General features: G+C 40.0%; 1 protein-coding gene across 1 annotated transcript in view; it reads left to right on the top strand.

Annotated features, from left to right (window-relative positions):
* Positions 1-11,371, top strand: part of LOC149451267 (cilia- and flagella-associated protein 337-like) — a 172,608-nt gene extending 161,237 nt beyond the window's left edge. The window contains exons 29-30 of the mRNA XM_089690806.1: positions 2,149-2,252; positions 9,974-11,371. Of these exons, the coding sequence (XP_089546932.1) occupies positions 2,149-2,252; positions 9,974-10,142 (273 nt within the window). The 3' untranslated portion in view covers positions 10,143-11,371. The remainder of the gene's footprint in view (positions 1-2,148; positions 2,253-9,973) is intronic.
* The last annotated feature ends 1,604 nt before the right edge of the window (positions 11,372-12,975 follow it).

Below are 12,975 nucleotides of genomic sequence, written 5' to 3'. Positions count from 1 at the left end.
TCAGGATGTAGGCAGGGCAGCGTGACGAACTCCTCTCACAGTCCGCCCTGAAGACCGGAACGGCGCGGGAACACGGCGGGAGGAACGCGCGGAGCAAAGGTAAGTGAATTGACACAATATGGGGAATGAATTACTATAGGGGGGGTGAATTACTATATGGGGGATGAATTACTATAGGGGGGATGAATTACTATATGGGGGATGAATTACTATATGGGTTATGAATTACTATGGGGGATGAATTACTATATGGGTTATGAATTACTATGGGGGATGAATTACTATATGGGGGATGAATTACTATATGGGGGATGAATTACTATGGGGGATGAATTACTATGGGGGATGAATTACTATAGGGGGGATGAATTACTATGGGGGATGAATTACTATATGGGGGATGAATTACTATGGGGGATGAATTACTATAGGGGGGATGAATTACTATAGGGGGGATGAATTACTATGGGGGATGAATTACTATATGGGGGATGAATTACTATGGGGGATGAATTACTATAGGGGGGATGAATTACTATATGGGGGATTAATTACTATATGGGGGATTAATTACTATATGGGGGATGAATTACTATGGGGGATGAATTACTATATGGGGGATGAATTACTATGGGGGATGAATTACTATATGGGGGATGTATTTTCAGTTTTAAAAATGTGGCTCTCAAAATAAATTTCAATTGTGGTTTTGGCGAGATTTGGCTCAGTTGAAAAAAAAGGTTGCCCACCACTGCACTAGACAATCCTTTAGATTTACCAAAACATTATAATAGGACACACCATCTATCCAATCACTCTGTATCCAATCAGGCAGGCCCTTGCACTACATCAGGGGTGTCCCGTGGGCTACATGCGGCCCCAGGGAGTTTAGCATGTGGTCTGGGCCCATCTGAAGAGACTCTGGGGAAGCCATGCAAATGCACTGGTGGAGAGATGCAGGGGATGCTATGAATAAAATAATTGATGGGTGAAGGGTGTGTGTTTTAATGAGGTCAGTGCAGGATGTGTGTGCTGTCTCTCCAATCTAAGCATTGAAAGTTTGATCTCTGTAACTTACAGTTGTGATGAGGTAGCGATAACTTCAAGCTCAGTTGGATACCACAGTCAGTGACTCAATCGATAAGACATCTTGTAGGTCTTGTGAAGTTTATTCCATAAACTGAGAGAATCTTACAACAATGAACATTCGATAGGTCAAAAGATCATAATGTGTCCTACTTCACGACATGAGGCTAGAGCTGCAATGCATTACTGGTAAGGGGAGGGCTATCTATACAGCATTAACTAAACCAAAGAAAAGGGAGGAGCAGAAACAAAATATAGAAACACTTAAAGGCACATGACAGTCATGTGAAACATGACAATGTGTCAGCTGGTAAACTCCTTCCTGTGTCTTACTTGTTTATCTCTCCCAAATCTACATACTAGGAATTGGTGAAGCTTTCTAAGAAATACAGCAAGGGCTATGGTAAGGCCTTGTTCTCAAAATCAAAGAAAGATTTTATTTTTCTGCAACCGAGGTACATTAACCACTTGACCTCCAGAAGATTTACCCCCCTTCATGACCAGGCCATTTTTTTTCAATACAGCGGAGAACCAAGCTGAAGACAATTTTTAACATCTTTTACTATTTTAGCTTTACAGGCTGCTGATCCTGTGTGTAGCCAGGCACCATTTTTAAATGTATGGCTTTAATTAAAAAATAGCATGATCCTGCTAAAAGGTGACAGTGCATTGTTCCTATGTCTTTTATTTACTGGTATGTGCCTGCTTTGTCACCCTGTCTCCCAATGTGACCATACTAACACACAGTGCACATACCGTACATGCCATTAACAACCATGCCCTGAAAAAGAAATGCAACAACTGCTGGTGCACATAGACATGAAGTGTTTGCAATGAGGCAATAAGATCAGCAACATTGAGATGCAGAAAGAATGAAATAAAGATGACACAAATAGTTTAGAAAATAAAGCAGTTAATAATACACAATGTTGTAGCAAAATAAATGTAATCTATATCTATTTTAATAAATAATTTGAATTCTCTCACTTAAATTGTGTGTGCTTTAAAGTTGAAAGTGTATGTCCCTACGTATAAATTTGTTGCCTTTTTTTAATATAACAGAATGAAGCAAACTATATTCCAAAACCCGTACAACTCACTGTCACAGAAGATGACATTCAAGAAGAAATTGACAGGCAGGACGTAGGCCATGTACATGGCAAATGGTGAGAAGTTTGTCTTTGGTTCTGGAAACTCGTGTATTTACAGTATACACTACATATACTGCTGCACTAGCACAAGCAACAATCTTACATTGACAGCAGTACAACACTACAAAGGGAATGTTATTATCCATCAACAGAATTATGTAATTACATACATACATACAAGATAATTCTATTCAACTTTGTCATTCAGATATGCTGTGATGACATTTAAATGTTCCAAAATATGCATTCCCAGCTTCTGATAGTAATGAATGTCAGGTCTGTAGGTATCTACAGTATATGAAGTCTACAGGAACTCCAACACCCAGCTAGAGTGGTTGGAGGAGGACCAGAACCATTAGTGCTTGAAATCTAGGTGTAGAGCACAATATTTCATGATGTTCGTCCATTGTGTTCGAAGAGGACCTTGGCAATCTAACAGGTAGTGGGCTGTCCACAGTGTGTCCGTAGGTGGCTGATAAGGCCTATATGGGCACAAAATGTTCTGCCACATGTCGGACAGACATATGTGGGCACTACTGTTGCAGCATTTGTAGCTCTGGCTTTGCGGAGTGCTTGCTTCTCTTGTGCTGTGGTTGTTCTTTTCTCCTCAAATGTCTGGCAGCCTTGGTGGATCAACGTGCACCATGTCAATCGATCTTGTGCCAGGGTTTCCCAGAAGGTGATGTCAATATCCAGGGACTTGAAGGAGGCTTTCAATGTGTCTTTGTATTGCTTCCTTTGTCCCCCATGTGACTATGTGTTATTATCCATCAACAGAATTATGTAATCACATACATACAAGATAATTCTATTCAGCTTTGTCATTCAGATGTGCTATGATGACATTTAAAAGTTCCAAAATATACATTTCCAGCTTCTGATAGTAATGAATGTCAGGTCTGTAGGAATCTACAGTATATGAAGTCTACAGGAACTCCAACACCCAGCTAGAGTGGTTGGAGGAGGACCAGAACCATTAGTGCTTGAAATTTAGGTGTAGAACACTATATTTGATAGTCCATCAGTGAAACCCATTAGGTGCGGCTCACTGTTCAAATTCTACCAAAACATTTTATACAGGTAAACTGTATATCCCAGCTGTAAAATACTTAAATACAGCCCATATATTGTCACATGTTTCGAAACAATACTTCTCCATATATATATATATATATATATATATATTGTAATGCACTAGCTTTCAGGTATGTGGACCATGTGTCAGTGGGGAGATCTCCAGCATTTTCTCCGATCTTAGCACGCTCTGTTTTAGGCCCTGAAACCTAGAGACTTTGTAGAGCTTTACAATAAATTCTCCATTCCGAGGTTCACACCTCATCTGGTAGCCATACCTAATTACTTTCAGTTTTTCACTTGCCTTTATATACTCTATATGGCCACTTTATTAGGTACACCCTGCTAATGCCAAGAAAAAATCCCCCACAGTATTACACCACCACCACCAGCCTGAACCGTCATGATGGATCCATGCTTTCATGTTGTATACACCAAATTCTGACCCTATCATCTGAATTTTGCAGCAATCAGTCTGCCCATTCTCATCTGACATCAACAAGGCATTTTTGTTCACACAACGGCTGCTCACTGGATATTTTCTCCTTTTCAGGCCATTCTCTGTAAACCCTAGAGATGGTTGTGCATGAAATCCCAGTAGATCAGCAGTTGTTGAAATACTCATACCAGCCTGTCTAGCACCAATAACCATGCTATGTTCAAAGTCACTTAAATCCCCTTTCTTCACCATTCTGATGCTCAGTTCAAACTTCAGCAAATCGTCTTCACCATGTCTACATGCCTAAATGCATTGAGTCGCTGCATGTGATTGGCTGATTAGCAATTTGTGTTACCAAGCTATTGAACAGGTGAACCTTATAAAGTGGCCTGTGAGTGTATAGGTGTGCTGACTGAAGCACAAGGCTTTCTCTCTATCTTTCTTTTCCACCAGCAGCTGTGGGAGCCTGGTGCTGGGTGAAAAGGTACAAGGGCTGCCTGTTTGTTTTGGAGAACCCATTAGGGGACACCCTGTTAGTCAGGAAGCGGCTGATATGAGTTTAATTTTAGTTAGTGGCTTGGTTAAGCAGATATTTAGTTTGTTTTATGTCATGGACTTGCTGTACAAAGCCCTCCTAGTTTACATAGTTACGTAGTTAGTCTGGCTAAAAAAAGACAAAAGTCCATCCAGTTCAACCATTAAAAAAAAAAGTTATAATCCTATACCCACAGTTGATCCAGAGGAAGGCAAAAAACCCAGCAAAGCAAGATCCAGTTTGCTCCTGCAAGGGAAAAAAATTCCTTCCTGATCCTCCGAGAGGCAATCGGATATTCTGTGGTTCAACTTTACCTATAAATGTTAATAACCAGTTATATTCCGCGTATCTAGGAAAGAATTCAGGCCTTTTTAAAAGTAATCTACTGAGCTAGCCAGAACCAACTCTTAAGGGAGTCTATTCCGCATTTTCACAGCTCTTACTGTGAAGAAACCTTTCCGTATTTGGAGATTTAATTTATTTTCCTCCAGACGTAAAGAGTGCCCCCTTATCCTCTGTGATGACCTCAGGGTGAATAGCTCTACACCGAGTTCACTATATGAACCACTGATGTATTTATACATGTTGATCATATCCCCCCTTAATCTCCTCTTCTCAAGAGAGAATACATTCAGTTCCTCTAATCTTTCCTCATAGCTGAGCTCCTCCATGCCTCTTACCAGTTTGGTTGCCCTTCTCTGTACTTTCTCCAGTTCCTCAATGTTATTTTTGTGAATTGGTGCCCAAAACTGAACTGCATATTCCAGATGAGGTGATAGTAATGATTGTACAAGGGAAAAATTATATCTCTCTCTCTGGAGTCTATACCTCTTTTAATACAAGAGAGGATTTTGCTCACTCTAGAAACCGCAGCTTGGAATTGCATGCCATTATTAAGCTTGTGATCTACCAGAACCCCCAGATTCTTCTCCACCATTGATTACCCCAGTTGTACCCCCCCAGTATGTATGATGCATGCATATTCTTAGCCCCAAGTGCATAACCTTACATTTATCAACATTAAACCTCATTTGCCACATAGTTGTCCAATTAAACAGTGCATTGAGGTCGGCTTGTAAGTTGAAGACATCCTAAAAGGACGTTATTCCACTGCACAGCTTGGTGTCATCTGCAAAGACTGAAATTTTATTTTTAATCCCAGACCCTATATCATTTATAAATTTATTAAGTAAGTAAGAGTCCCAACACTGAACCTTGGGGTACACCACTGACAACCATAGACCATTCAGAGTATGAATCATTAACCACTACTCTCTGAATACAATCTTTTAGCCGGTTTTCTATCCATTTACATACGGATTTTTCCAAGCCCATAGACTTTATCTTACACATTAGCTGTCTGTGGGGAACTGTGTCAAACGCTTTTGCAAAATCCAAGTATACCACATCCACCACCACCCCTCTGTCCAAGGTTTTGCTCACCTCCTCATAAAAAGAAATCAGATTTGTTTGACAACTTCTGTCTTTCATGAATCCATGCTGTCTGTTGCTTAAAATATTTTTTTCCAGCAATAACTCATCTATGTGGTCTTTTATTAAACTCTCCAGTATCTTCCCAACTATAGAAGTTAAACTAACCGGTCTATAATTACTTGGTAAAGATTTTGACCCCTTTTTAAATACTGGCACCACATTGGCCTTACGCCAATCCAGTGGTACTATGCCAGCCAATGTGGATCATCTGGAGCTGTGTCAATACCATGCCCATTATGGACAAGAGCTCCCTCATGCTCCTTTGTATACAGAGAGCTGAAGAAAGTATAAATTTGCCCCTTCTCTTTGTCCCCAGTCACCCCCCCTGCATTCAAACTGTTCATTTGCTGCCTGGCTGCATATAAGTGCACAGCAAACTTGACCTTCCTGAATGTCTTGTGTGTAGTTTACATGAAAGTCCAGGGTTGCAGCACTCAAAACAATTTATTGAACACAAAATAATAAATTACAGTAGTGAATCCATTCTATACAATTATTACTATGGAAACAATGTAGACAGATCAAACTGCGCAAATTCCCAGTACCTCTGTCATACAAAGCTGCAAATATTACAGAGGATAATCTCTTTTCTATAAACCTTGTTAAATAAAATCTTGCGCTATGTATAATAATATATAAACTTTACTTATCAAACATATTCACTATGAAGTTACTCATACCCAAGAAAAGTGATTAAATCAGTGAAAAATTAATAAATCAAATAGTGACATATAATATAAAAATTCACTTGTCATACTCATTCACGATGAAATCAGATATACCCATGAAAAGTGATTAAATCAGCAAAAAACAAATGAACAGCGACATGTAGTTCATAGAAACACACAGTACAGTCCGTATGGATATAAAGTTCCATGACCAATGTGAACCCGTGTTCCAATACTGTGAATGTAATATTGATGTTGCAAATTCTATTTCTCCGAATATTTGCCAATAAGTGCACGACCACCACTATGGAAACACTGCTGTAACTTTTTTGTTCAATAAATTGTTTTGAGGGCTGCAACCCTGGATTTTCGTTGTTATATATTTGAAGCGGCTTTGTTGCATAGCACTCTACATAAATCAACCCAGGTTGGCTCCCACACCTTTGTGTTTATTTATATTTATATATATATATATATATATATATATATATATATATATATATCAATCATAAAGTATTCAGACCCCCTTCACGTTTTATAACTCTTTTTTCAGATTGCATTCGTAAGTCATAGAAAACAATACAGGTCATAATAGTAAAGATCAATAAGTATGGCATATTACAAGCTAGGTTTGCAGTAATGATATTAACCACTTGCCCTCTGGAAGATTTACGCCCCTTCATGACTAGGCCATTTGTTGCTATACGGCGCTGTGCTACTTTAACTGACAATTGCGCGGTCATGCAACAATGTACACAAATGAAATGTATATAATTTTTCCACACAAATAGAAATTTCTTTTGGTGGTATTTGATCAACATTGGGTTTTAAATTTTTTTCACTATAAATGAAAAAATGCTGAAAGTACGAAAAAACTAAATTTTTTACTTTTAGCTATAAAACATATCCAATAAAAATAAAATTTCTTCATAAAATTAAAATGTATTCTGCTAATGTCTTTGAGTTAAAAAATCCCAAAAAGTGTATATGAATTGGTTTCCGTGAAAATTATAGTGTCTACAAACAATTAAATAGATGGAATTAATTTTTCTTAAATACTAGCGGTGATCAGCGACTTATAACGGGACTGTGATAGTACAACAAGCATTCTGACACTGAGTGGGAACTACATAACACAGTGACACTAATACAGTGATCGTTGCTAATAAAAAGCACTGTCACTATATTAATGACACTGGGCAGGAAGGAGTTAACATCTGGGGCAATCAAACGGTTAACTGGGGCAATCAAAGGGTTAACTGTGTGCCAGGGAGTGTTTTTACTGTTTCCTGTGTAGTGTTTTATTAGGGGATGTGCTGGTTTTTATCTCCCTGCTCTGCAGGGAGTTAAAAACTGTCACATACCTGATGACAAGCAAACAATGTAGTTTAAATTCACAGATCTCTCTGCTGTTAGTTTCTGCATTGATTGCTGGGTCCCTACCATGAATTGCTGGCCGGAACCTGGTGATTGACATTTACAGGAGCCGATGACAGCGCGGATAGGCAGGCGCCTGTATATACATGATTCTGCACAGAGCCACTGCCCTGTGGAAGTAAAACTGCTATAGGGCGGTCGGCAAGCAGTTATGAACTATAAGAGGACAGGCAGTAAAGGGGAGGGGGCCAAACGTGTGTTAACTGTAACTCTTGTTATGTTGTAGCTACACTCAGGGCCTTATAATGACAAAGTGAAAACAGAATTTTAGAAATATTTGCAAATGTATGAAAAAGTAAAAACTGAAATATCACATTGGCTGAAGTATTTGTGACCCTTTGCAACAACACTTCAAATTTACCTCAAGTGCCTCCCATTTCTATGATTGCTGCTGAGATGTTTCTATACCTTGATTGGAGCCCACCTGTGGTAAATTAAATTGGACATGATTTGGAAAGGTACACACCTCTCTATAAAGGGCCTCCTAGCTGACAATGCATACTGTATCAGAGCAAAAGTCATGAGGTCAAAAGAACTGCCTGAAGAGCTCAGAGACAGGATTATTGCAAAGCACAGATCTGGAAAAGGCTACCAAAGAATCTATGCTGCACTGAAAGTTCCCAAGAGCACAGTGGCCTGCTTAATTTTCAAATGGAAGAAGTTTGGTAGAACCAGGATTCTCCCAAGAGTTGGTCGCCTAGCCAAAGTGAACATTCGAGGGAGAAGGGCCTTAGTAAGAGAGGTGACCAAGAAAACAATGTGTGTGGAGATGGGACAAAGTTCCAGGAGGACAACTATTACTGCAGCCCTCTGCCGATTTGGGCTTTATGGCAGAATGGCAAGATGGAAGCCTCTCCTCAGTGCAAAACACATGAAAGCCTGCTTGGAGTTTGCAAAAATCACCTGAAGAACTCTGACTGTAAGGAATTCTCTGGTCTGGTGAAACCAAGATTGAACTGTTTGGCCTCCAGATATTCTAAACGTTATGTCTGGAGGAAACTAGGCACCGCTCATCACCTGGCCCAATACCATCCCAACAGTGAAGCGTGGTGGCAGCACCATGCTGTGGGGGTGTTTTTCAACAGCAGGGACTGGGAGACTGGTCAGGGTTGAGGGACAGCTGAATGGAGCAAAGTACAGAGATATCCTCAATGAAAGACCTGCTCCACAATGCTCAGGACCTAAGACTGGGCCCAAGGTTCACCTTCCAGCATGACAGAGATCCTAAGCACACAGCCAAGACAACACAGAAGGGACAACTCTGTGAATGTCCTAGTGTGGCCCAGCCAGAGCCCTTACTTAAACCCTAGTGAACATCTCTGGAGAGACTTGAAAATGGCTGTCCAGCGACAGTCCCCATCCTAACTGACTGAGCTTGAGAAGATTTGCAAAGAAGAATGACAGAAAATCTTCAAATCCAGGTGTGCAGAGCTTGTCACATCATACCCAAAAAGACTTGAGGCTGTAATTGCTGCCAAAGGTGCTTCAACAAAGTAAAGGGTCTGAATACTTAAATACATGTGATATTTCAGTCTTTTCGTTTAAATAAATTCACAGACATTTCTCAGATTTTGTTTTCACTTTGTCATTATGGGGTACTGAGTGTAGATTAATGAGAACAAAAAAGGATTTAAACAACGGTGGTATTAGCCTGCAACATAACAAAACTGGGAAAAGTGAAGGGGGTCTGAATACGTTATGAATGCAATATATATATATTTACTGGTATATTCTATGTCTCACAATTGGATGGACACTGATACTGTAACTTTTGTATGTTACATTGACCTAACATTCAGCTCCAGTTTTGCCATCTTATTAAAGAGTGGAGCTGGGATGTACACTACACTGTCCATATACAGGCCATGCACACAAACCAAAAAAATGAATAATAGGCAGGTAAAGGAGTTTTTCTCAGTAGAAAAGTATGAACTTTTTCCAACAAAAAGTAGCAAATGAGCACATTTTTTAAGTTCCACTTTAAAGAGGATTTTTATTCTGCAACATGTAAAGTATACAAGCAGATAATCTTTATAAGAAGAGAATGCAAAATTATCATTTATTTACTGTATAATGCTGTGTTTCACAGGTTACGCCATGAAAAATATAAATTCTCACACAAGCCAATGGATCACGGTGGACCCACTGCATTTCATACTCTTCAATACTTTGATCTTGAAAACAGTCCAGTGACATTTGAAAAGCCAGACATGTCAGCTGTTGGCACAGATCTGTTCCAAAGTAATCTGTCTTCCTGACATATGGAAAAAAAACGGCATTTCATAGGGTTCTGCTTAGTAGGGGCAGATGTACATGGCATACACTGTGTATGTAAAACATATTGTGAGGTACAGATGGTGCACTAATTACACTGGAAATTTTGTATCTCATGCTCCCTAGCATTTTAACTGCTCATTGGCAGTCAACTTACTTGTAGTACATTGATTTCAGATGATTGCTAAATGAGGTGATTGCCAGCAAATTGTTATACATCTTAGAGCTTGTTTACACTTGTGGCTGTCATTGCCACCCCTCTGAAAAGTGATCCACGGTCGACTGCTTTTCAGAGGGCATTTGCCAGACAGAAGGGAGGCAATATGGCACCTCTTTACTGCCTGTTTTAACCCTTGAAAACCCACAGGATTGTGCCACAATAACATGCATCATATGCAGCTGAAGGGCAGTTTTGGCATGTTGGCGGAACCTAACCCGGGGTATAAAGTTGAATGTACCACTCCCTCCAGCTACCATTTAGGTTAAGGTGGGTGGCCAGGGGCAGTAAAGTTGCAGCTTAACCATCTATGTACTGCCTCCTGGCCGCAAGTGTAAACGAGGAGTATGTGGTATTAGTTATCTATGTGGGTTGCCATAACCGGTTACAGTGATTCAGTCCATGCAAACTAACACTGACTTTGTAACAGCAAGCAACTTAAAGAAGTATTTTTTTTTAACAATACATGTAGTAGTTTATCTCATTTTTCCAGATGTTCTGTAACACTAGCAGCAATATTGGGCACTCTAACACCACAGCTAGCAAGTACATGGCTACTTTCCTAGCAAGCGTCTGTCTCTGGCTCCCAGAACTTTCCTGTGCTGGGAGCCGTACCAACATGAGGAATTCTGTAGGAGGTGAGGCATGTCAACCTCACAAATCCCTCTGCTTTAACCATGCCAGTGTTGCTCGGAGCTACAGAAAGGCACTCACTATAGCAAAGCATCCTTCATCATTGCTGGCTGTAGTGATGGTCAGCTGAGTACCAAGGGGCAGGGGGGCCCTGTCTGACATTCCAACTAGTGTTACAAGGCACCTAGAAAGATAGGACAAAGTGTTATATGTATTTTGCACCATCAGGAACTGAATATTGTAATAAAATAAAATAAATAAATGATACTCCTGAGTTGCCTGCTGTTACATAGTAAATGTTTTGATAGTTTGACAATTACTAGGTCTTGAAACACTGTACCCAAATTAATTTTAAGACGCTTTCTTTTGGTGGTCTTTAATATTCAGGAGGGGCTTTCATTTTTTACTATATAAAGGAATAAAGACTGAAAAAAACTGTTTTCCTTAGTTTGTAGTAAAAAACAAATCACATAAAAATACCAGGACAGTATAAAAAGTGCTTCTTTTTGTGAAGTGGAAAGTGATCTAATTTTTCAGCCTGTTTTTTTTTAAATGATGAAGCACTTAAGTCTTTTAAAGTTGCCCACTGAGGCCAAGCGTGAGTTTTCCACTATTAAAGTTGCCCACTGAGGCCAAGCGTAAGTTTTCCACTATTAAAGTTGCCCACTGAGGCCAAGCGTGAGTTTTCCCACTATTAAAGTTGCCCACTGAGGCCAAGCGTGAGTTTTCCACTATTAAAGTTGCCCACTGAGGCCAAGAGTGAGTTTTCCATTATTAGAGGAAGGAAGTTCCCAACAATCCCACAATTATTGAGGGTAATGACAGTTAAAGGATAAGTCCACCTTTTGGAACGTTTTTAGTGTGGAACCTTGATGGGCACTGACAGGTGGCACTGATAGGGCTACACTGATCATCAGGGCACTGATGATCAGTGTAGATGTCCTCTCTTCTCGAGCTGTCAGCGCGACAGTTCGTGAGGAGAGGAATGCCGATAACTGGCATTTCCTTATTTACATGCGATCAGCTGTGATTGGACACAGCGGATCACATGACAGATCATTGTGGTAGTTCATTCAGTCTTCCTGTGAGTGTTAAACAGTCTGCTCGTATGAAGATTATATGAAGATTTAAACTGACAGTCTGCTGACTATTGGTGCAATGCTTTACAAGCTCCAAAAATATAATAAATGCACATTTTTTTACCTGCAAAAAAAAAGTACATATATAATTTTTTTTTTTTTTAAAGTGAACGTATCTTATAACACCTCCCCCCCCCCCCCCCCAACAAAAACAGTCCAACAACCATCAGTAGTCAGTGGCATTTTAAAACCCCACATCCCCAGCAATGGTGGTCCTTGGCACTTTAAGGCCTCATTCACACCATACGAGCAGAAAAATTGATGGAAACTGACACACAGATTTCACTTGCAGAGACATCAGTTTTCATGTGCATCAATTAATGTTACACACGTTGTAGATTCCTGCACAGAAAAAATCTGGACATGATACTAGTGTTGTGGTGTGAACAGGGCACATAGAGAACAACTGATTTTGTTGTGCCCTTGCAGAACACGTGCAGAAAAACTGATGTCTTTGCACCATGGTGTGAACGAGCTCTAAAACCCCCAAGAGAACAATCCCACAACAGTGGTCCCCCCACCTTGGGTTGCTCCTTTTGCTACTGCAGCCAGGATTTATTTAATGGATTCCTTAATTAAATCCTCTTCCTTCCCCTTCCTCCATTGTGAAAGGAAGGATTGGGTGGTTAGGGGCTCACCAGTGTAAACAATACTACACTGTGTAATTACATTTGTGAGCGAAGTGATTAGCCATCACAGAGATCACAAGCCATAGAGATGCTCCAGTCAGTTCTATAGCTTTAGCCGATGCGGTCTATTGTCTAATGACATCTCGCACACAAAGGTGAACAAATAGGACATACTTGTTTGTCCACAGGCCCTACCTAA

This window comes from Staurois parvus, unplaced genomic scaffold, assembly GCF_062004578.1.
Source record: "Staurois parvus isolate SC_StPar_1 unplaced genomic scaffold, SC_StPar_1.0 ptg000544l, whole genome shotgun sequence".
NCBI classification, from domain to species: domain Eukaryota; kingdom Metazoa; phylum Chordata; class Amphibia; order Anura; family Ranidae; genus Staurois; species Staurois parvus.
This window is presented reverse-complemented; position numbering and strand designations above follow the sequence as displayed.